The 19647-nt window shown below is 47.6% G+C and overlaps 12 protein-coding genes across 12 annotated transcripts; 5 read left to right on the forward strand and 7 right to left on the reverse strand.

Moving 5' to 3' along the window:
• Positions 1–412: 412 nt before the first annotated feature.
• N7479_011346 (uncharacterized protein) lies at positions 413–1177 on the forward strand (the record flags this gene model as incomplete). The annotated part of the gene is made up of 3 exons (XM_057259037.1): positions 413–454; positions 501–600; positions 678–1177. The coding sequence occupies 3 exons, from the start codon at positions 413–415 to the stop codon at positions 1175–1177; spliced, it is 642 nt and encodes a 213-aa protein (XP_057106495.1).
• A 302-nt stretch (positions 1178–1479) lies between these two features.
• On the reverse strand, positions 1480–2532 carry N7479_011347 (palmitoyl-(protein) hydrolase; the record flags this gene model as incomplete). Its single annotated transcript, XM_057259038.1, has 6 exons — positions 1480–1585; positions 1652–2043; positions 2109–2162; positions 2222–2312; positions 2382–2393; positions 2453–2532. 6 exons carry the CDS (start codon positions 2530–2532, stop codon positions 1480–1482), a joined length of 735 nt encoding a protein of 244 aa, XP_057106496.1.
• Positions 2533–2783: 251 nt separating this feature from the next.
• On the reverse strand, positions 2784–4250 carry N7479_011348 (uncharacterized protein; the record flags this gene model as incomplete). Its single annotated transcript, XM_057259039.1, has 2 exons — positions 2784–4144; positions 4220–4250. 2 exons carry the CDS (start codon positions 4248–4250, stop codon positions 2784–2786), a joined length of 1392 nt encoding a protein of 463 aa, XP_057106497.1.
• Positions 4251–4948: 698 nt separating this feature from the next.
• On the reverse strand, positions 4949–5712 carry N7479_011349 (putative GPI anchored protein; the record flags this gene model as incomplete). Its single annotated transcript, XM_057259040.1, has 2 exons — positions 4949–5233; positions 5296–5712. The coding sequence occupies 2 exons, from the start codon at positions 5710–5712 to the stop codon at positions 4949–4951; spliced, it is 702 nt and encodes a 233-aa protein (XP_057106498.1).
• Positions 5713–6478: 766 nt separating this feature from the next.
• N7479_011350 (copper transporter family protein) lies at positions 6479–7104 on the reverse strand (the record flags this gene model as incomplete). Its single annotated transcript, XM_057259041.1, has 2 exons — positions 6479–6593; positions 6653–7104. 2 exons carry the CDS (start codon positions 7102–7104, stop codon positions 6479–6481), a joined length of 567 nt encoding a protein of 188 aa, XP_057106499.1.
• Positions 7105–7351: 247 nt separating this feature from the next.
• N7479_011351 (ferric reductase family protein) lies at positions 7352–9500 on the forward strand (the record flags this gene model as incomplete). Its single annotated transcript, XM_057259042.1, has 2 exons — positions 7352–7512; positions 7562–9500. The coding sequence occupies 2 exons, from the start codon at positions 7352–7354 to the stop codon at positions 9498–9500; spliced, it is 2100 nt and encodes a 699-aa protein (XP_057106500.1).
• Positions 9501–10153: 653 nt separating this feature from the next.
• Positions 10154–10775, forward strand: N7479_011352 (uncharacterized protein; the record flags this gene model as incomplete). Its single annotated transcript, XM_057259043.1, has 4 exons — positions 10154–10165; positions 10217–10420; positions 10450–10608; positions 10689–10775. The coding sequence occupies 4 exons, from the start codon at positions 10154–10156 to the stop codon at positions 10773–10775; spliced, it is 462 nt and encodes a 153-aa protein (XP_057106501.1).
• A 438-nt stretch (positions 10776–11213) lies between these two features.
• N7479_011353 (putative serine/threonine protein kinase) lies at positions 11214–13296 on the reverse strand (the record flags this gene model as incomplete). Its single annotated transcript, XM_057259044.1, has 3 exons — positions 11214–11304; positions 11379–12693; positions 12753–13296. The coding sequence occupies 3 exons, from the start codon at positions 13294–13296 to the stop codon at positions 11214–11216; spliced, it is 1950 nt and encodes a 649-aa protein (XP_057106502.1).
• An 882-nt stretch (positions 13297–14178) lies between these two features.
• Positions 14179–14596, reverse strand: N7479_011354 (cupin domain-containing protein; the record flags this gene model as incomplete). Its single annotated transcript, XM_057259045.1, has 2 exons — positions 14179–14428; positions 14499–14596. The coding sequence occupies 2 exons, from the start codon at positions 14594–14596 to the stop codon at positions 14179–14181; spliced, it is 348 nt and encodes a 115-aa protein (XP_057106503.1).
• A 1498-nt stretch (positions 14597–16094) lies between these two features.
• On the reverse strand, positions 16095–17213 carry N7479_011355 (uncharacterized protein; the record flags this gene model as incomplete). Its single annotated transcript, XM_057259046.1, has 1 exon — positions 16095–17213. One exon carries the CDS (start codon positions 17211–17213, stop codon positions 16095–16097), a length of 1119 nt encoding a protein of 372 aa, XP_057106504.1.
• Positions 17214–17547: 334 nt separating this feature from the next.
• Positions 17548–17835, forward strand: N7479_011356 (uncharacterized protein; the record flags this gene model as incomplete). Its single annotated transcript, XM_057259047.1, has 1 exon — positions 17548–17835. One exon carries the CDS (start codon positions 17548–17550, stop codon positions 17833–17835), a length of 288 nt encoding a protein of 95 aa, XP_057106505.1.
• Positions 17836–18518: 683 nt separating this feature from the next.
• On the forward strand, positions 18519–19223 carry N7479_011357 (glutathione S-transferase family protein; the record flags this gene model as incomplete). The annotated part of the gene is made up of 1 exon (XM_057259048.1): positions 18519–19223. One exon carries the CDS (start codon positions 18519–18521, stop codon positions 19221–19223), a length of 705 nt encoding a protein of 234 aa, XP_057106506.1.
• Positions 19224–19647: the final 424 nt, after the last annotated feature.

Raw genomic sequence — 19647 nt, forward strand, 5'->3', positions numbered from 1 at the left:
TTACTTTGTAGTGCCGAGGGATAACACCATTTCTTTCAAGATCTCTCTGATCTTATCAAGATTTCCTATTGGTCCACATAACAGGGGTTCATTTCCTCAGGAGTAGTATATACTCCGTACTCTACGGAGTAGTTAAGCAAGTAATAGATGTTTGTACATCTCACATCATCCTGCCAAGTCCAGCCCTGCAAGCCCCGCAGGTTGATCCCCCTTGTATCTCTCGACATTTCCCCCCAAATTATCCTGGCCACCTGGCCTGTAGAACTTCCTCTTTTCCTTTCTTTTTTTCCAATAGGAACTCGAGGTATCCTGTGACACAAAATTCTTCGACCTGGTTTACTATAACCTCTTGTTTGTCAAACGATATAAGTACAATTCAAGCATCTAAGACACGAAATTTAAAACCACCAAAATGAGATTCCTTTGCTTACACGGCGGCGGCACAAATGGCGAAGTATGTATATGTTCAGTTCAACATAGAAAATACTGACCAGCCACAGATATTTGAAATCCAAACTGGAGGTATCCGCCAAATACTAGAGAAAAATGGTCATCGCTTCACATTCATGAATGGAAAGATGGACGCCAAAGTCGAAGAGGGTAAGCCCCGCTTTCCCTTCATGTATACACACAGCTACCTACCATCTAAACCACCCACTAACCTACCTCCAACCCAGAACTCGAAGGCATAGTGGATGGCCCCTTCTATAACCACTATACTCGAGGTTCATCGCCAGGCTCCAGCATCCTTGAAGCCTTCGATCACACTAAGCAGTTCATTGCAAAGGAAGGCCCATTCGATGCAGTGATAGGCTTCTCACAAGGCGCGGCACTAGCATCCTCACTTTTAATCTACCAGAGCAAGAAATACCCTGCTGAACCGCCGCTCTTCCGCGCAGCGGTGTTTATTTGTGGCGCGGCGCCGTGGGATAGTACCGGACTGCAACATATCGCGCCGCAGCCGGATACGTATCCAATTACCATTCCGACGGCAAATATTGTTGGTAAGGCGGATGCGCTGTTCCCCGAGGGCGTAAGATTATTCGAGCTTTGTGAGCCCGCACAGGCGGTTTTCTATGATCATGGTTCTAAGCATATGGTTCCATTTGATATGAAGAATACGGAACAGATGGCTAGGGTTATTGAGGAGACCGTTGCGAAGGCTATTAGGGGTTAGTTAGAAGTCATTGTGTCGTAATGATATGATGTATGGTGGGTGGGAATTTGTGGATATAGGGTTCGTATACACCAGTATTGTTGGCTTATAGGCATACCAGACTTGGTATCTTTGAATTGCATTGTATGTATTCCATTAGTGGATCTGGGTTGGGGTTGTTAATGCTGCTTCTGTGTGGACTGTTGTCGTTTTGGCAACTGATATCTAGACCAGATGACAGCTGCAAGCAGCACCATGAATCCCACGATCAAGGTATATCCCCAAAGGCCACTTTCAATGTTCTCGCTCTGATCTTGAGCAAGTCATAATCCAGCAGAAGGAGTACTTTCTCCTTCAGCGGCGAGGACCTTCTCAATGAACTTCTCAATATCATCAATCTCCTCAGGGGTCGCCGAGTGACCAAGATTTCTACAATTTAGGAATATCAAGTTAGCAGACCATTGCAGCCGGAAATAACATCCTCCGACAACATACTCGTATTCGCTGAAGGAAACATTCTCCAGGCCAATCTTCTTAAGCTCTTCCGCCGAGGCTTTCCCAGATTTGAACGGAACAACCTCATCCTTGAGACCGTGGGCAAGGAAGAATGGGGTCTTCTTGTTGGCCCACTCCTCGGGAATGTAGTTCTTAATGCGATCGCTTAGTAGCATGTAGCACGACATACCAAAGACACCACCGAGCTTTTCCTTGTTAGTCACACCGGTGAACACGGACATGGCACCGCCCTGGGAGAATCCGCCCAGGATGATACGCGAAGCCTTGATATTTTTGGTTTCAATTTCTGTGTTGATAAGGGCATTGAAGTAGTCGCGGGAGCGGATAATTCCTGTTTCATCTTGGGTGCGGACTGATTCTTCTAAGTTCATCTAGATAGAAGGAGATGATGCTTAGCTGGGAGTTTATTTCGTGGTTTGGGGGATGGAGGGCTCACGTTGCCGCCAAGCTTGGCGATGTCGTACCATCCAGGCATGCTCATGCCAAAGTTCTAATTGATATTTCGTCAAAATCGGTATTCCATTGACCATAGATATGAGCCTCACATACAACTGTGATCGGGATTTCAGGCGCGTTGGGGAAGATGAAGGCCACCTCGTCGAACTTGCCGCGGCGGCGCCAAGTTTGGGCAAGGGACACCCTATTAGAAATCGATGGTTAAAAATGAGGCCCAGGGCTCAGAGCAATTTATTGATGAGTATTTTCATACCATCCGGCACCACTATATTCAAGGACTGTCAGATTCGGTACCATTGTCTATCTTCTTCTAGGTGCACTTACCTATCTCCCAACCCGTGGGCCATGATAACGGTAGCGGTGTGCTTCGTGAGCGCCGGAACAATGTAGGGAGTGCGAGCCATATTCAAGTCTGGTGTATGTTGTCAGACGTAAAAAAAAATGAGTTGAGTGAAGGGAAACTCGAGAGATTTCTCCGCGGGTTGGTTCCCCCACGGTTCTGCCGCCGAGGTTATCAAGATCTCACCGCCCACCTGATAACGGCATCTGAAGATGAACCCCAGAGCCCTGGAGCTCTTGGAAAGGTTCACTTAATGCATTATTAAAAATTATAAAGGCTATACCTACCTAGGTAATAAATAATAATTTCTAATAATCACACCCCGTCAATAGAGTATAAGTCCTGCTTAATCGACTCAACAACCTCATTGACGAGATCAGCCTCCACAACACCTTGCTGCCAAGAAACAGCCAACACCAAACACCCATCTCCCCCAGTGATAGCCGACACCTCAATGGCATTACCCATCACACTGGCAGACTGCGAAAACACCATTCCCTTGATGGAAGGCATATCAGTATTCGTTTGCGGGTCCAAAACGCCAACATTCGACACCTCAAAGCTCTTCTCGCGGTCCTTGCCAACCTTGGACAAACACAGTTCCTCTTGAAAATCATCAACAAACTGCAGCAGACTCGTGCTGGCATTCTTGCCTTCCATTTTCAAGACAGACTGGATCGTCTTACGAGACCGTCTAGCCTCTGTCCACGGGAAGGAGCCGTCAGACAACGTGACTGCCGCCCGGGAATAGGTCTCTTCGTAGTCTTGGACCCAGACGCCCATTGACTCATCAGTGATAACGTCTGGCAGCCAGCGCCGGCTTGAGAGTGCGCCGGTGCAGGCAAGCCGCGTGAACTCGGGTGGGATGTGTGCGAAGATGGAGCGAGCGACGATCGTCTGCAGAAGTGCGGTGATTGTCGTACCTTCTTTTCGACATCTATCTCTTACTGTCGAGACGAGTAGTTTGGAGAATGGCAGGAGCCGCAAGCGGGTCTGAGAGGGGACTAGAACCTTGGAGCCAGTCCATAGACCCGTGGGCCGTCGGGAGTAGATTTTTGCCTGGAAGATTTTCTTGGCAAGATAAGGTAGGGAAAGAGACATTGAGTGCACATGCTCGATACTTGGCAAGAGGGGGAGCCGCGGTGACTTGATGATGGATTTAGTCTGGTCCGGGGAGTCTATTGCCCCTAGGGCTCGTAGAAAGGTCTGATGAAAGGCTTTTCCGGATGTTCCATCACCAATGGCGTGGTGATATACAAATGCTGCAGTAAATTGCCGCTCATCCTCTATATCTAGTAAGATACAGAGTCTCCAGAATGCATTTGGAGTCCTGAAAGGTAGGTTGTGCTGGGTTGCAAGCAAGGTTTGTAGGTCAAGATCTGGAGCGGGTTCACCATCGGCTTCAGTGCACAACAAGCCCGGTTTCCTATCCTGAAAAGATACAACTTGGTCAAGATCAATCTCTGGCAGCCGCACGAAATACGGGTCTTGTGTTTGATCATCTGCCACGATGGCGGATAGCGACGGATGTTCCGCGATTGTGGCCTCGCATGCCTGATAGACATAGTCTTTGACAGGAAGTACGAATGTTTCTGGTAGGAAATAAGTTGCGGATACAGCAACATTCAAATAAAACCCAATCTGGTGCCGCGATGTTGAATATTGTTCCAATCGACCTGACTGGAGTCAGGCAATGTTATTGTTGACTTTCGGGAAATAGTCCCGACTGTTTTTGACAGAGATATACTTACCAACGGAACGGAGTGTCTCGAGGTTCTCCATAATGGATTATAGCTAGCGCCTTGAAAACAATATTTTCCTGCTTGTTGAATGCCAGAATGTTAGAGGTAGATTGGCCCCTGATCGATTTTCCTAGTTGCTTGATATATCTACCCGCACACGTGACGCTTAATACTATAGCTATCTGCATCACGAAAGGCATTCTTCTACTGCTATGACAGGGCGACAATTAATATTTGATTATTCGGATACCTGCCGGTATGCCAAAGTAAATACTATGTGAATAGCCATCAAACGGTTCGGCTCGCAAGGCTCTTGAAGAATCAGTGAAATACTGTTGGTTCTTAAACACAATTGAAGAAAACTAGATGAAAAAAGCAACGGCGATAGCAAATACCATTTAGTAGAGGTCAAATTATTAGCTGGATATCTTGCACCATCGAATTTCATCAAATGGGGGTTTTTTTCTTTCAAATGGGTACAGTATTGAGGGTTTACCGAAATTGCTAGGTGTCGAGTTGCTTCGCAAATGCCTCCAAGATACCTAGGAGACTGGAACGGCATTTAGGATGCTAGATTTTGTGGGTAAGGTGGTCATGACAAGCTAGAAAGATTTTACTATGTTATGAGCGGGAAATGATGGAGCAAAAGCTACCCAGGTAGCATTGTTCATTATGCATCGCTAAATTCTGAAAGCAAAGAGCAAAGACAAACAGCACAGGAAATTAAGGAGTCAGCTTTTACAGCACAGCAATACCACCGACGAGAGCAGCACCAAGAAGCCCCCAAGCGGCGGTCTGCATCGGCACAGCAGCACCCTTGGAAGTGGAAGTGGGAGCAGAGGCGGAAGTGGAGGACGAGGACGAGGACGAAGATCCGCTCTGTGCTTGACCATCAGCAGTAGACTCGTTGGCATTACGCACAGCCGAATCCTTGGGGAAGGCAGTTGCAGCGAGATTGGTGTTGTTGGTACAGGCAGATGGTGTCTGGTATGTGACGTCGGAGGAGAATTGGATATCGGCGCACTGTATTGTATGAGTATACCGCAATAAAAAGTGGAGGGCTAAGTGTTAAGAAGTGAACATACAGCATATAGACCACCACTGGGGTCGCCGTTAGTCTGCACCTGAAGAGTAGCGTTCATTCCGTTGGTGAGGTTACGGCCAATCAACTTCTCATTGATCTCGACGTGAGGAAGACAGAACTCGCCCAGGCCGGTGACCCGGAAAGTTGGCGACAGGACAATGTTGAAGTTGTCTCCTGGCTCATTTCCCAGAGCAAGAAGAACCTCCACGGCAGTTTGGGAATGGTGCATCTCAAGAGCGACAGGGAATGAGCCACCGGACAGGGGTAGCTTGGTGCGATTAGAGGACTGGCCCATTCCACCGCAAGGGAAATTGGCCATGGTATCCTCGTCGAAGCCACGTGAGGTGGGGTACATCAACTTGAAGTGTGCGGCAGCAAATGGCACAATGGCCGTCAAGGCGAAGAGGGAGAACTTCATTGTGAGTATGATGTTGAGAAGTTGAAAAATAGGAAAGAAATAAAGAGTAGTTAAATGAGACAGGAGCTAATGTACAAAGTACTAGAGAAAAAAAAAGAAAGCGGGAGAACTCAGGTCTTTTGAACTCTTTCTATACGAGCTTTGCATATACAAAGTGAGGGAGTTAGCGGGACCTGAAAAGACAGGGTCCACACCTGTGAAAGCCGAGATTCCATATATTCCATATATTCCACCTGGGCATATACCAGCAATAATAACCCTATAAAGTTCCCTTTGGGCTCCCATGCTCTGCACATCATTTGATTCTTTGCTATTTTATACCCGATGATTATAGATCCTAAGCGCTTCACATCTTTCAACTTCTCGGATTATATCTCTATATTCCACATGGTATAATGGCATGGACCTGCTGTTTTGGTCTCGGACTATACAGTCCTCCCTGGAAGTATCGATTACAAAAGGGCAAATTAAAGCCCAACGCTAGCGTGAAGAGTGGATATTACCCGGAAAGACTAGTCCCAATGTGGTTAGGAAATTAGCTCAATTGCGCGCGCAGGGCTTAGTCATGTGATTGCATGCAGCTCTAGATCAGGATTTTTGAGTGGATTAGGGGGAAAAGAGAGATTTACGGAGTATGATGAGCACAATTGAGAGAGAAATGAGGCCAATATCATATTATCCCATATTATTCCCCAACGCCAGGCAGATGCTCAAGGTAATTTCAACATGCAGTACATAAAATGTGTGAAAGCCAAAAGATCAAAGTTCAGTGTCCGTGCTCATTAGTTTGAATGAAGCGTCCGACCGCTAATTCCCCGAGAAATGCGCCTCCAAGTACCGAGCAGAAATAGCCGATGTTCATAGTCATGACAGCTAGCATGCTATGACATGATATTAGCATCCAATCAATAACAGTAAACATGAAAATACCAGAACATACAGTAGATAGGATATGCCAACAATGCATAAGAATAGCAATGCTCGCGGGAGATCAACGCTGAACCGCCAGGGCATTGGCCCATGACTGACGTTGTGCACAACTTTGACGGATTCCTCAACGCCGTGCGCGGTGATAAGCGATGCGAGTTTCGCATCCGGGTCGGACTCAATATTGGAAGCTTCGGTGTTTCTACCGACCACAGTGACATATCGTCGATTGAGATGCGTGGCCAGCCAGTGGCGCTCCATGGTTGATTTGAAAGCGATGAGGCATCGATCAATGATAGCGAGAATAATCAAGAAGATACATGTGCCTGCAAAGCTACCTGAGGATGAGGGAGTCCATGTATTGGAGAAAAGTGGTGTGTTGTGGTCGTTTTTGAACACCATGTTCATATAGCTCATTGAGCTCATACTGTGTGAAGTCGAGCTGCCCATATCCATGCCCTCCATGATGTGCGAGAGAATTGAATATGAAAATGAGAACAAGACAAGAATCTTTAATAAATAGGAAAAGATGAAGTCCACGAGTTACACATTTTGACGCATTGACGCATTGGGCCACTATAGAGAGGTCCACATGGTTTGGGATCCACCGAAGCGAGCATGAGTGAGCATAATATTGGTAAGCCATGTCATTGACATATACCTTCTACCTACTTTCTAGATTTGTACTTTTGTTTCTTATGTTTTCTACAAAATGTCCATGTCAATGGGGGACATGCCTGCGGGCTCAATGTCCATGGGAGATGGCGTTCCCAGTCTGTTCACCCTACAGAAGATGTACTGGGCTGCCGTGGGAAGTGTAATCGGTGCAGCAACTCTTGTTAATGTGCTGGATCGCGTTCTTGCTCGGCATCGGTATGTCTAACCTCGACACTCAGTGATCTGAACTAAAAAAAATAATCAGCTTGCGAGATTCTTCACTCACGCCTGCCAAACCAAAATCACTGTTCTTCAGTATCTACGCCACTATCATAGCAACAACCCGCGAAGTCAGCTATGCGACTCTACGACCACTCAGACTCGGAGGATTCACCCTCCATTTCCCACCACTTGGCCCAGTTCTCATCATGCTAGTCAACCTGATGGTAGTCATGGTCCTTTGTTTCTATAAGCTAGACACTCTAGATCAATGGCAATGGGAGAATGTCGGCTATCGCAGTGGTTTCATTGCCATTTGCCAGCTGCCACTGATCTTTCTACTAGCAGGCAGGCAGAACATTATTGGCTTCTTGGCAGGAATGAGCTACGTCAGTTTGAACTGGTACCATCGCTGGGTCGCTAGGATACTGTGGCTGACTACCACCATCCATATGGGATTTTGGTTTCGCGATTGGGGCCGCTGGAACTATATCATCTATCAGCTTAATAACAGTGCGTTGGCGAAGCGTGGATTTGCCGCTTGGGTTATCCTGACCTTTATTGTGATCACTTCCTTCGCTCCAATTCGCCGTCTTAGTTATGAGGTCTTTGTCATCCAGCATCTAGTCACCTTTGTCGGCTTTATTGTTGCAGTGTGGATGCATGCCCCCGATGAAGTCAAGGTCTGGGTATGGATCCCAATTGGGCTTGTGGTCTTCGATAGGCTTGCTCGCTATGCCTGGGGTGCATATGCGAACTTGGCTATTTTCCACCGAAAGAACAAAACCAACACTCCATGGGCACATTCAGCTACATTTACCCCGTTACCTGGAAATGTCACCTGTGTTACTATCGAAAACCCCAGTATCAGTTGGCAACCTGGTCAGCACGTCTTCCTCACTTGCCACTCTATTGTTCCATTGCAATGTCATCCATTCACTATCGCATCTATCCCAGAAGATAACAAGATGAAGTTCTTTATCCGCGCTGAGAATGGGGGAACCCGACGGTTTTTCCGATATGCCTCAAAGACCGGTAATATATTGGGGAATGAACAAGCAGCGGGGATGTCCAGCACAACAGTTTTTATCGATGGGCCATACGGAAGCATCCGCCCCTTGCGTCAATTTGACAGTGTTATACTGTTGGCAGGTGGCATGGGCGCGACATTCACAATACCTCTTCTGCGGGACGTTGTCTCGGCATGGAAGATGGAGAGCAACGGCAACAAAGAGCAGATACCCGCTCGCACCACTCGTCTAGCAGCCACTAAGCGGTTGCGGTTTGTCTGGGTAATCAAGTCACGTTATCAACTGAGTTACTTTGAGCCTGAGCTGCATTCTCTGCTGGCAGATGTTAATGAGTGCCGACGCACGCATTCAAATTTCGAGAAGGAGATTGAGATTAGCATTTATATCACATGCGATGAAAGGCTCGATCCACCTATCGCCACCTCAGTCCCATTGCAGACACAGCCACTCCCTCCGCTGGAGACTTTAACACAAGATGAGACTAAGAACATGTTTGAGAAAGAAAATATCTCAATTCATTCTGTCTCTGACGAGTCAACATCGACTCCAGGCCCCGTGGTCACAAGCAGTGGATGTCTCCCTGGTGGAGGCTGCTGTTGCACTGCCCAAATTGAAGATGAGGAGATCAGCACTGCTTGTGCCTGTACCTGCTCCGGCCCAGAACCTGCTCAGCCTGAGAAGGCTGCTCTGGATGTGAAAGCCCTCCTGCCTGAAGATCCCACAAGCAAGTCAATTACTTATCCCAATATTATCTCTGGTCGTCCCACGCCACGAACTATCATCCGCAAGGTCTTAGAGAAAGCCGAAGGAGAAAGCGCCGTTGTTGTGTGCGGACCTCGTGGCCTAGCAGACGATGTCCGCCGTAGCGTGGTTTCTCTGAGCGACGAACGAGCTGTACACAAAGGAACTGGCGCGCAGGGGATCTACTTACATGTTGAGAACTTTGGTTTATGAAGAGAGAAATCACGTCCAACTGTTTGCTATTGCCTTGGTATGTTCTTCTCCTTGCATAATTAAACCTAGCCTGGCACTAACCAGTTTATGAAGGCATTGTCAAAGGCATCCACTAAATGTGGGACTGTGGTACTCCAACGAGCGAAGCACACTACCGCCGAGCCCTCAAATTCGGCGCCCTTTCCAACTTCCAATCCAACAGCTTGTGTTATTAACAGCCCTACCACATAATCAAGCTGATTGGCTGCATGGAGACAGTTCAGCTAAGAAAGTATGCCCTAAAGGTAGCGTTCGAGGCATAAAGACACGTCCAAAATCCTTCTCAAAATTGGGGAGGTTGAGAGTTGGATGGACATAGGGACGGCCTGGCTTTACGTTGTACGCCGGACACCTGATCATAGAAAATGATTCTGTATCCCGCATTGAATTTCTCAACCAAGTATTACGTACCGTATGCTCAAAATAGAAGATCAGAGTGTAGTTGACTCATTTAAACCAACCAGTTTAGCCCGAGACGACCCGAGCCAGCACATGACATCATCCAGGAACTGCCGCCTATGTAATCTTGACCCCAATTCCAAGGTTCTTCCACTGACGTTCAACCTCACTCTATCACCACCACACCCTCAATTACAAACATCCAAACCGCCAATATGTTCCGCTTCGTACGTTGACCTATACAAACCTCCCAACTCAACCAATCTATCCCTCTCTAGTCCGCAACCCCGCCAACTAACACACAACAGAGCAAAACCCTCGACCCCATCACCCTCTTCCACTCCCCCGCCATCAAAGCATCAACTCGAACCCTCAACCTTCTCAAACAAGCTTCCGCGACCGCCAGCGAAACTGCCACAGAAGACCAGGCTAGCGACCACTCCACTCACTCAAAGAAACAGCGCGGCGAGTTCGAGCTGGAGGTTACCACCACCCCCCAACAACAGACCAGCTTCGCAGTATCCTCGACTACATCTCGCCCATCAACGGTGCCGGTGGGCAGGGTGAGAAGGTGTCATATAGTGTCTCGGAGCTGGTAAAGGGCGCCCGCGATGCAGAGGACGCGCTGAAGAAGTTCAAGGAGGATAACGAGAACTTCGTGAGGCCTATTGTACGTTCAATCTTCTTCCTACTTCGATTTCTATGTTGTAGATCTGTTCGGATGCGTCGTACTAATACTTTACTCTACAGACCGTTGACTGGGTCAATGGCCGTGCTGTCATTGGAGACAACGAGTCCGAGATCCTGCGCATGGTGCGCCAGCTTCCTGAAAACTAAAAGAGCTCGATTCTTTACCTCGAGCAGATGTAACACGCCACATGTAGTCTACCCAGCATCTGATCACGATCGAACTCAAATTCATATTTCATATTTCATGCAATGAAACCATTACTAGCAGAAGACATGAACTGCGCCATTTTGGGTCTATGGCTGTATCATACAAGAATCGAATTTCACAACTCCATGCGCATCATAAAACTAGAGCGAGTTGGGAAGACGTATTGCGCTGCAAATTGCAAGCTGAAAATGAAGTTGAGGTTGAAACAGAAAGAAGAGAAAAGACGAAAAAGATGAGCCATTAAACTCAATACTGGGAACATCTGGCACAAGGAAACCAAGATCCAGCTCGGAGTCCCGCACGCGCCCGCGGAACGTAAGAAGAGAGAAAAAGGTGGACCGAATATGAATGCGAAATCTGGATATTTGGTCAGGAACCTAGAACATTGTCCCGAAAGTGCCGTCCGTCGCGATAGGCTTCCGAGGCGAACTGCCGCGACCGTTGCTGTCGGTAGCAGGTTTGCGGTGACTAGAGCGGTCAGTAAGAGAATGATCATAGATATATATGCAAAGCCATTCAACATGGATTCGGGCGGAACATACCGGAAAGTAAACCCGACAAACAAGCCCTTGCCCATCTTATCGTCGCGATCGGCCATATCCTCCAGCGCGCGCTGCTTATCATGGACCTCCTTGTACTTGGCCATATCGGCCTCATTGCTGAAATCATCAAAGTACCCAGCATCCGTCTCGGAATCAAGTTCAGGCACGAACGGAGCCCGTTGATCACGCAAAGTCTCGAATTCGACCTCGGCGAAATAGTCATGCGCATGAATCTCCTTCATATTCTTGAACCGTTGTTCTTTCCCAGCAACCAGTTTCGTGATGAGATCCCACGTCCGCCGTGACAGGAAGTAGTTCGGGTCCTCGTAGACGGGCTTCCGCAACACCTTCTGCCAGCGCTTCAGGTTCTGCCATGTCTCCTCGACGGTCGCACCGGCGAAGGGCGGATAGCCTGCCAACGCCTCGAACAACATACATCCCAAGCTCCAGTAATCCACGGTGAAATCGTATTGGTCGCCCTTGAGAACTTCCGGCGCCATGTAATCCGGCGATCCAACAATTGACTTAGCATAGTTGACTTCCCGCTGGCGCAGAGACTGATATCCTTGTCGTCTTTCGGCCATTGTACGTTGTTCCATGGGCCGACCGAAGGGAACAGGCGTGTTCCCGACTTCCTCGAGCTTCACGCGCATGGACTCGATCTTACCCGGGCTCAGCATACCAGCCGCCAGACCGAAATCAGTCAGCTTAACATGGCCCGTGGAATCGATGAGGAAATTCTCCGGCTTCAAATCACGGTGAATGTATCCCAGCGCATGCAGCGCGTCAATGCAGCTGAACATTTCAGCAATGTAGAAACGTGCATGCCGATTATGCAGAACACCAGTGTTATTCAGTAGCGTGCGGAAATCTCCACCCGGGACATACTCCATGGCCAAGTAGATCTGGGTATCATCCTGGAAGGCGTACAGTAGCTTGACAAGCCACTCGCTCTTGGCCGCCGTGAGAATATCGCGCTCGGTCAGGATATGACGAATCTCATCCAGTTTGAAAAGCAACTTTTTGCTCATGACTTTCAACGCGCATACCTCGCGCGTGTCCTTCTTCTGTGCCAGGTACACCTGTCCATACCCACCCTGACCCACCTGAGTCAGAATCTGGAAGTCGCCCTGGCGGAGGCGTGTGCGACGTTTTCGCAGGTGTGCGCGCTCGCGACCGAGGTATTTTAAGAGGGCTGGTTCGTGCTCTTCGTCAGGGGTGGCAGGGGGGTCGGGGTAGGCGGCTTTAAATTGTGAGTGGCGGGTTTGGCGATTGTGAACGTAGCTGAGGAGATCGAAGTAATGGTCGAGGAAGTCTGTCGTTGTATAGGTCAGTCGATCTATATTAGATTGTTGGAATTGGGCGGGTACTTACAGAGTTGGGTCACATTAACAAGACGTTTCACTTTGGGTTGTGCTAGCTTCTCCATTTCCTCGGGGGTCAGGCCGCGCATCTGCACCTGGCGTCTGGTTGTGTCATCGCGTGGTTGATATGGCTCCTGACGCGACAGTGCTGCAGCAGTTGGGATTGACCCCAGATCCTTGGTTAGACGCGTTGGGTTGGGGGGTGTGTTTTCCTTGTTGGCTCTACGCGTTGGGCTGGAAGGGGTTTGGTGGATGACGCTTTCGTTGAAGTCCTCGCCGGTCTTGCCCGCAGAGAACATTGGATGATTGTAGTGATTATATGTCGATTTGGAGGGAGAAGTGGGAGTCAACTTCATGGCCTTGTCGAAGACATTGGGCAGATCGAGTGCGCCCGGTGGCAATCTTGACTTGCTGGGGCTACCCTGAGGGGTCTGTGTTGGACTGGTAAAACCATCGGCGGGAGTGGAGGGGCGATCAAATTGACCACGAGTATGTAATAGTGGTGGTGGATTTGGGAGTCGTAGACCAAGATGGTCCTCTGAAATGATAGCCATGGTGTTGATGGAGGAGCGATAGAGGGGTTGGTGGTGATTCCCTATGATAAGGCCGGGACTAGTTGGCACCCAAGAACAAAGGCAAAGTGATGAAGACCCAATGTTTTGTAAGTACAGTAAAGGAAAAGAAAGAAGAAAATGCCTTTGTGTGGTTTTTTTTAGGGAATATTGAAGGTTATGTTTATTATTTCAAAGTCGATCTCTCCACCACGATCGAACAGATCTTGATTCTGAATTCTACAATCCACTCTATCACCCCCAATATCCCCCCTTCCTCACAGAGTTGCTGTAGCAACTCTCCCCACGTCATATAAACTGGTGTAAAAGCCCGCCTATAAGTACCATAGTGGATGAGTTTATCGAGGCGAGCTGAACATCATCTCCACTTCCAATCACTAATTGTGCTTTGATGATTCTAGTAGGTCGTGAAACCGCCACTGGTGGATATGTTCGGAGACTCTGGGTTTTGACTTTTGCATATTTCTATGTCGCACATCTAGGTCCGTGTTCGGGGAATAAGCAAATTGTCTCCCCGAGCGTATCTTATATATACAAAGTAGGGGGAATACGATTGAATAGCTACTAGTATATTGCTAGGGATATAAGGGATATATAAGGGATATAAGCAAACTACCAAATTGGGAATAGTTAGATAAATCTGAGTTCCATGGATTGAAGGCACGGGGACCCCGATAATTGACAATCCCAACCAGGGAACCAAAACATTTAGAACCCTAGGATCGTTTGGATCCTTGGGAAAGGGAAAAGTTTTTTTCTTTTTTAAAAAAAAATTTAATTTAATTTCGTTGTGAATTATTCAAGCAGCGCCCTGCTTCCGTTGGCCAGTCTGTTTTTGTTAGTTTCGCCTGAGAGATTCAGAATTCAGCCCTGGGTACCCACATAGAACGCAAGCCCGTAATCGTCGGTTGTAAACGTGATTTTGGCCCCCTTCGGAAAATAAAACACATCGCCCGGAGTCGCCGTAACCTTCTGGCCCGTCTCATCTGCAATCTCAAACTTGCCCTCGACGATAATCTTCATTTCGTCGTAGGTATAGGTGTAGACGAGAGGGGTGCCCTTTTCCAACCGGTAAAAGCCGCATGACATGGGCTTGTCTGGGTTCTCATTCTCACTATATCGTATACTATGTCAGCAATTGCCTTGAACGCCCCGTGGACACCTGAGCACTGTGTCAGCCGTACCTTGATTGCACGTCGCCCAAGAAGGCGTTCTCATTCGCGATAAGCGGCGGCTTGAAGGTGGATTGCGCTTTAGCGTGGTAGGTGAAGGGAATAGACATGGTTGGAGGAATCGGTGTGACTGTGAGGGCCAATGCGATATTGAGATAAATTGATAGTCTAGTTCTCGAGGACTACCTCTGCTTTATACTGATGTTTCCACATTCTACCATATATATGGAGTGAGGGGAATGCCCCTCAAAAAGCAAACATCCTCAGACTTGGGACAACCCAATCCAGACAAAAAGTGACAGTCGGATCTGATGTCCTGACTAGGCAGTTCAATAGAGAACTGGGTGGGATAATGGCATAGAGAGAATGAGGGGCTTATGAGTGAGGGGAAGCTTGAAGCTCGAGATAAGCTGAAATGGTATAGAGGGGGGAGACTGGTATCAATGGAGAGAAAACTACCGACACTAGCAGTATGATGTAGCTGTATACTCCATAATCCTGTAATCTCCGATCTAATCCATAGGTATAGAACAGAGTGTGTAGTTGAGATGTACAATATGGGATAGGGATTTCTTTACTTGATGCGGTTAGCCCTTCCCCCGGAACCATAGTATTTGTATCCATGGCACTGGCCTGTCAACCTTGGAACTGCTCCTCTTTCAATGCTTGGCATATGTTCATGAGAATTTATAGTATGTAGATATCGCTACACACGCAAAGATGCTCAAACTTCGAGAAACGGGGAATAGTATCTGATCAATGGAGAATATCTCGTATGGGGTACGAAGTACTATGCCCAGTCATACACACCCAAATCTTTCTTTAGTTCGACATTTCTTTTCTTTTATCCCCCTAACCCTTCCAAAGTTCTATCTGCCTTTGGTAACTACATCCATCTCTTTTTCTATCATTTCCTATGGGAAAAAAAAAGCATCAAACCAATGCGGGTAAAATGAGGCTCTTTCCAGTTTTATGTGGCTTTGTATAGGGCTCTGCATGAAAATACGGTGGCGTGGTCTTATTGATCAGCCTCGCTAGTGTGCTCTCACTTTAGACTTTGTTGTGGCTATGAGTTGACGGCTTACGCTTATCTAGGTATGTTTGGTCTCGTTCCGGAATCATGTCAGTTGATTGCGCCCAATGTTAGTTGTGAAGATGCCTTGTCTTGCATAATACTATTCTACGGAGGAAGCTGCTTTTCAACCAACACCTCTCCTTCTTGCATGCTGCCCAACTCAGACACCATTGCTCATTGTGGGCGTTCCTAGTCCCACATAATGCAGCTAGTGCAAACCTGCTTTATTCACACTTCGGAAGGAAGGAGCCATGTCTGGCTCTGGCTGAGGCAAATTTCCCCCAAAATTACGTTTATAAATTGCCAGAAGAGACTCTTGCTAATGGAACTATAGGGCACCCGATAAAACAGCTTAAGCTAGCATCCACTGACCGTGTCAATTTCTTTCCTTCCCTTTTGTTTCTTGTCGAGAATTCAAGGACCCAGGGATTGACAATGCCAAGGGGAAAATAATTCAGGCACGCAACCTATGAAATCTCAAATTGATTAAATGTGACAGGACACCGCTTCCCCTCATTGCTTTCCAAGATCGGCTATTCGACACTAGCCTTGTTCAACAAGCGGCTCTGCGGTGGCCTCTCCCAGCGAAAGCAATACTGCCCCAACTTCATTGCAGTTCTTCTAAACCGATGGCCGGTTATCCACCTTGGCTTTCCGTCTATTGTACCCAACTGGAATGGTACATTATACTCGGGCGGTATTGGTAGGTCCGGCAATGTAAGCCGGTTTGGTGCATTGAGATATCGTTTCATGTCCCCGTCCACGTCGGATCTTCGCGTTGCTACCCATTTATTCAGGAAGTTGCGGAATTTCGTTACCTCAGAGTCCAGTTCGCGATGACTAGTCCACTCCGAGATACTTTGCACCATATCTATATTTCGCTCCCAGTGGGGGATATCCGAAAAGGAGGTATTATTGGTGATAAGTTCGTAGAGTGTGTACGCAACGGCACTAACGTCATCTCGGCCCTCTTGTAGGTTTTTCTTTCCGACTGTAGCCCGGTCGAAGTCGAAGAGAAGAATCTTATGCGTGCGGGGATCGACAAGTAGATTCCGGAGTGCAATATCTTGATGCATGATCCCATATTCTAGGTTGAGGAAATCCATGAGTTGAGTGAGCTGTTGCAACCACTGAAATCGAAAAGGGACCTTTGAATTGGCGAGAATTTCACCTGGAATATACTTTGTCGTGAATCCAATCACCCGACACTCGTCAAGGACAACACGATCAAATGGTACCATATTAGGATGCGGCGGTAGACTTTTGAGAATGTTAAGCTCATCCCAGGCCATTTGTAGTCTCAGAGGCTTGTCTAAGACGTTGAACTTAAAAGCAACCTTTTGAGGAATCCCAGCCTCGTCTTCGTATGACACAAGGTCAATAAATGGACCAAGTCTATCGAGTTCTTGCAGCTTAGCGTGCTGGACTGTACGGCAATCGGCAAGCGACCCACAGAGTGAGATGGGAGGATATGCGATAAAGTCAGTCTCGTCATCTTCCGGATCTGTCGAAACCTCAGTAAGGAGCCCATCATCGTCGACTGTGATTGCGCGGACTTCCGGCGATAGAGAATCAGCTAATGGCGCCAAAATCAAGAGCTCTTTGTCCCCGTCGGGCGGAAACACCTTGGCGGTGCCTTTGACCTTGATCATCCGCAGTTGATCCCAATCCCAGACATTGAGATGGCACAATACTAGTGATCATTACTAATCGATTGTTAGTATGCAGCTCACAGCCTTTTTTGTATTTAATTCGATGTATTTGTTTGAAAGAATACCATATTTATTACTCGTGGCATGCATGCAGTAACGTCCCTTCTCGGCCGGGCTGACAAGGCAGTGTAGCTAGACCCCTCCTGCCATTTTTGTCAAATCAAGCATGTTCCTTTGAATATTCCGGTTTGACTTTAATTGTATCAATCCCCCGTTTGCCAATTCTACCACCTATCTTTACTCGCCTATATCTCCGTTCAAAGTTTTGATCAACATGGCCTCTCAAATTTCACCGAGTCAAATGAAGGCTGATGTCGACAATCGCCTAGTCAACAACTCTCGAAACCCAAGCAGCTGTCCTTGCGGCTGGTATGTCTACTACTCGGCTGTCTGTGGGCATGTGTACCAGGAGGTCAAGTTCCAATGCGGTGCATACGAAGACATAGAATACGCAGGCGGCAATAAGCCCATACCATCCGGTCGAGGTAGGTTCTGCAAAACCACGGCACCGAAAAATATCGTCCAGGGGGTGCAGATCAACGAAAAGTGCCCGTATTGCTGATTTTCAGGACTCAAGTAGGTGACACGATCTTCGAACTATAAGGAAAAATATGAACTAAAAAAAATATTCTTAGCCATGAGTTCTCACCTGGGAACGCTCTACCAGATGCTTGAAAATGCTTTTTCGCTGCAGTTGTTATGGAACAGTGGGGGCTGGGAGCCTCTAGCGGAGGATCTTTGCAGATCAATGTGTCACTGGCGGCTACTGTAGCCAAATGATATGTATAACAACGCTTATCATATGGTACAAGCTGGATCTGGTGAAAAGGGAAAGTTTAGATGTGGTTCCGATACATTACTGGGAAAGAAGGGAAATCCATCTTAGAATGCATTGACCTTTCTCTTCGTGTGCAGATTATAGGCCAATGAAAGCCAAACAGAGAGGTGCAGTCTCGTGGAACTAAGCTCTCCGAGTTGAGGTCTAGAGCTATGAATTTGACTAATCTCGGGGAGATGAGGTCGGGGCCACCCGAGGTCCATGGCTACCTAATGCGGAGATAAGCATATCCCCGGCAGTGCCTACGATGCCTACGACCATACGAAAGCAGGGAGTATAAATACTTAGGTTCATCCTCAGCAGGTACATCGTATAGTCTAGTTCATATCTCTCAACACAATTCCCATTCCATTTTTGCAATCCCGAAGCCACTTCGCCAATTCTTTTCTTCTCATTCGCAAAACAAGATGCCATTGAAAATCCACCATCTTGGCCGCTCGCAATCCGAGCGCATCGTTTGGCTTGCCGAAGAACTTGGCATCAAGTATGACTTTGTCTTCCACAAGCGCGATCCTCTCCTCGCTCCGCAATCAATCAAAGACCTGCATCCATCCGGCACCGCACCGGTGATCGAAGACGACAACTCCCCCTTTACGAAAAACAAGGTGGTGCTCGCTGAATCAGGCGCTATCATTGACTACATTATTGCTGCCTATGGGGAGGGCCGTCTCGCACGCACACCGAAAGACGGCGAAGAATATATCCAGTTCCTGGAATGGTACCACTGGGCGAATGCCTCCCTGCAGCCAACCTTGGTCCGTATTCTGCTTTCTCGGCGCCTGGCCAATGACCCAGAAGCAGCGGCGGTCAAGATGGCAATTGCGAAGCTAGAGAATGCGGTCTCAATGATTGAGGCGAGACTCGGTGAAACCGGATCCTACCTAGTTGGGAATGACGTCACCGCAGCAGATATCATGGCGATTTGTACTCTCACCACCATGAGAGGATACTATCCCTTTGAGTTTGATGAACAGAAGCATAAAAATGTCCTGGCTTATCTCAAGCGTGTTGGTGACCGGCCTGCTTATCAAAGGGCTATGAAGATCTGTGAGGGTGAAGATTTCGTGCCTATTCTTGGTGCAAAGGCTGAGCAGTTTGTATTCCCGTATTAAACGGGATCCAGATTTATGCTATGTATATTATCTTGTGCATTAGTACCAACTTCTAGAACTTTTGAATTACAAATCAACCGTTGCAAGTGGGCCCTCGGGAGCCTCCCAGCGCTTACCATCCAAGGCCTGTAGCTATTTATTAGAATATTGGTCATGACTTTTTGCGATGACGAATTCTCAATGCTCCACAGTGGGAATGAGCCGATGCTTGTAGTATTGATTGCTGTGGCCTGAGCATAACTTCATAACTTGATCACAACTTTACCCATATGCTTAGCCACAAACAGCTAATCGAATACAGCCTAGAAATCTTCAAAGCTGAATACTATCCAGGCCAACTTTTCTCTCAGACAAGAATTTGTCAATCTTCTCCTAGTTGATGTTAAGAGTCAACAGTAATTCTCCGAAAGCAGTATTAGCAAGT

This window comes from Penicillium vulpinum (genome assembly GCF_028829585.1).
Source record: "Penicillium vulpinum strain IBT 29486 chromosome Unknown utg000004l_segment0_segment0, whole genome shotgun sequence".
Taxonomy (NCBI): domain Eukaryota; kingdom Fungi; phylum Ascomycota; class Eurotiomycetes; order Eurotiales; family Aspergillaceae; genus Penicillium; species Penicillium vulpinum.